Source organism: Cynoglossus semilaevis, chromosome 3 (genome assembly GCF_000523025.1).
Source record: "Cynoglossus semilaevis isolate Cse_v1.0 chromosome 3, Cse_v1.0, whole genome shotgun sequence".
NCBI classification, from domain to species: Eukaryota; Metazoa; Chordata; class Actinopteri; order Pleuronectiformes; family Cynoglossidae; genus Cynoglossus; species Cynoglossus semilaevis.
In genome coordinates this window covers 619,109-621,846 of record NC_024309.1, presented here as the reverse complement: position 1 = coordinate 621,846, position 2,738 = coordinate 619,109, and the positions used below count along the sequence as shown (strand labels likewise).

At 36.1% G+C, this 2,738-nt stretch overlaps 1 protein-coding gene across 1 annotated transcript; it reads right to left on the bottom strand.

Annotated features, from left to right (window-relative positions):
- Nucleotides 1–775: 775 nt before the first annotated feature.
- On the bottom strand, nucleotides 776–1,473 carry LOC103376855 (induced myeloid leukemia cell differentiation protein Mcl-1 homolog). The gene has a single exon (XM_008307388.2). It carries the CDS (start codon nucleotides 1,361–1,363, stop codon nucleotides 803–805), a length of 561 nt encoding a protein of 186 aa, XP_008305610.1. The 5' UTR covers nucleotides 1,364–1,473; the 3' UTR covers nucleotides 776–802.
- Between the last annotated feature and the right edge of the window lie 1,265 nt (nucleotides 1,474–2,738).

Genomic DNA, 2,738 nt, shown 5'->3' with positions numbered 1-2,738 from the left:
AGATAGATAGATAGATGGATATAGATAGATAGATAGACAGACAGACAGACAGACAAATAGATAGATAGAAAGATAGATATAATAACTTTTTATGAAACAGTGAGAATAATTTCCAGACTTTTTATGAAACAGTATATCTGGTGTGTCTATTAAAGTGCTGCCTTTCATCCATTTGACCATCATTTCAACACTGCTCACATCTAGTTAGCCTTGACAAGACTATTCTCTGGATTGTCTCATGACAAGTAAGGAAGTGTCTCATTATCACATGGTTCAGGAAACCGGCCCTTGGTGTAGGTTGTGTCCTTGGTTCTGGTTCATTCGTCATATATTTTTAAACAGATATTTAGATTAGAAAAATCCCAAGGTGCACCACTGAACAAAGATGAATGTTATACAATATAATGATCTTCCAGTTGAATATTTTCTCACCTTTTACTTACCGAGTCTGAATCGTGGTCCAGTTTAGTTGAACACAAACACTGACAATACTTAGAAATTGTTCTTAAGTGTTGATACTGAGCTTGGGTTGATCTTCAGCTTTTCATTAACAGAATAAACAAAAGGTTACAGGATTCATTTTAACGTCACAATTTATTTTAACTCTATATTTAAAAATGTTAATTAGATCATTTAACAGTTACATTGCTTGGCAACGGTATCATTTGATTTTGCTAAAACAAAAATCGTTATGACATCAACAGCAGTGCTGCATTGTTGTGCTAATACTCGATTGCATCTTCCTGGGTGAAGTGTATCATTTTGAGCTGAAAGGGGGGTTGAGGATCATAACTCAGTTTTTCTACCACACAAACCTGAGAAAATATCTCATCAGTAAGGCAAGTGTTGCCCAAAGTCCTGCAAACCCAACAAAGCCAAGAAGTGTACATCTAATTGCCTTCTCTGGCTCTTGTCCTTGGAAGAATTCCACGAAGCCATCCCAGGAGTTGTTTTTCAGGAGCCAGTCTTTCTGATAAGACAACAGGTATGAGGCGATCTCCTGTCCAACCTGGTCCACCGTGTTCTCCCAGCCTTTCTCCTTTAGGTGCTGACAAAGCACTGCCCCAAATGCAACCAGGCTAACTATTCGACCCCAGTTGGAGGTGCCATCTCTGAAGAGGCTCCTGGCCACTGCCCCAACAACTCCAATATTATATACTCCGTTTTCAAAAGAGAGGTTGTTGATCATGCCACTGAATGCATGTCTGTGTTTGTCTAAAATGCCTTTTACCACTCTTTTCATAGTTGACAATGCTTTGCTCTCCACCAATCGTTGGGTAGATTTTGTGGTGAAGTCTTTCAGGAAATCGCAAATCAATTGCCTGGTGTCATTTTCCAGTGTGCACAGCGTCAAACAGCTCATGATTCCAGTTTAAAAGTTGATGCCTTTTAACTGAATGTTAAAGGTTTCCTGTAATTATACTTGGATTTGTAGCAAGAAGATAATTTAGGCTATACTGGCAATGTAGTATCTTGTAACTACCAGTATTGTGCAATTTGCTTTATTATTGTTATTATTATTTTGCCTTTTATCTTTGTTCTTTATTGTGACATAGTTGACTAGTCACCAAATGTGACCTAGTCCTCTAAATACAACAGGTCACATTAGGAGTGAGAGATTGTATTTAAGATTGTACTTGATAATTATAAAGTGGCCACTTGTGGTCTCTCATGATGATTTTTTTAAATCACAAACAGTGAAGGTTACTTACTTATATATATACTGTATGTGTATATATATATATATATGCATATATATATATATACATAACATTACATTACAAAACATTTAGCTGATGTTTTTATTCAAAGCGACTTACAATTTTGAGTCAGTCAATCAACAATCAAGCTACAGTAAACATACAACATACATTAATAATAATAAATAGTAATAAATAATAAATAGAAAAAGTACAGTTATAGTCATAGTAGGCCAAAGAGGAAGAAGAACAGTATCTCATAAGAATATGACATAAGTAAGTCATAAGGAAAGTAGGAGTAGAGTAGAGTAAGATGTTTATATATATATATATATATATATATATATTATACAGGTTCATATACACATATTGTATGTACATGTTTGTACACATGGCAAAAGTGACATCCCAATTTATTATTCAGTGGCAATAAGAACAATTTTTTTTTTATTTAGATTATTTAGATTTTTTTTTTTTTTCAAATAACACTGATGGTCTTAAGTCACTGTCAATTGAAAACATGGTGCCTAAACTGGCATTACTCTAGTGTTTTCACATTTTAACATTATGAAAAGCTGGTCCCAGCTTAGGACATGACTTCCTGTTTTCACATTTTAACATTATGAAAAGATGGTCCCAGCTTAGGACTTCTTATTACAAACACCACCAGCAAAACAATGGGATGGCGTTAGTATAACAAGCAGTGAGTTTGAGCATATATTTACTGATGTGTGGATATAGTGAAACGACAGCTAGGATAGTTAAATGTTAGGACTGGAAGAGTGTTGGCAAGACAAAAGGCAATCACCATATGCAAACAGCACAGTGAACAGGTGACAGCAAAAACGAGTGAGAATTAAATATAACTGCCTTCTTTGCCATATTACTATCGGATATTCATCCCTGGTTAGGGCGCCTTCCAGTGGACTCACCACCCGCAGGAAGGTTCACGGTGGGCTGGTGCGGTGTAGTGTGATTTAGGTGGCGGTCATAGAGACTGCTGCTAACCCCACGACCTGGTAATGCATAAGTGGATGA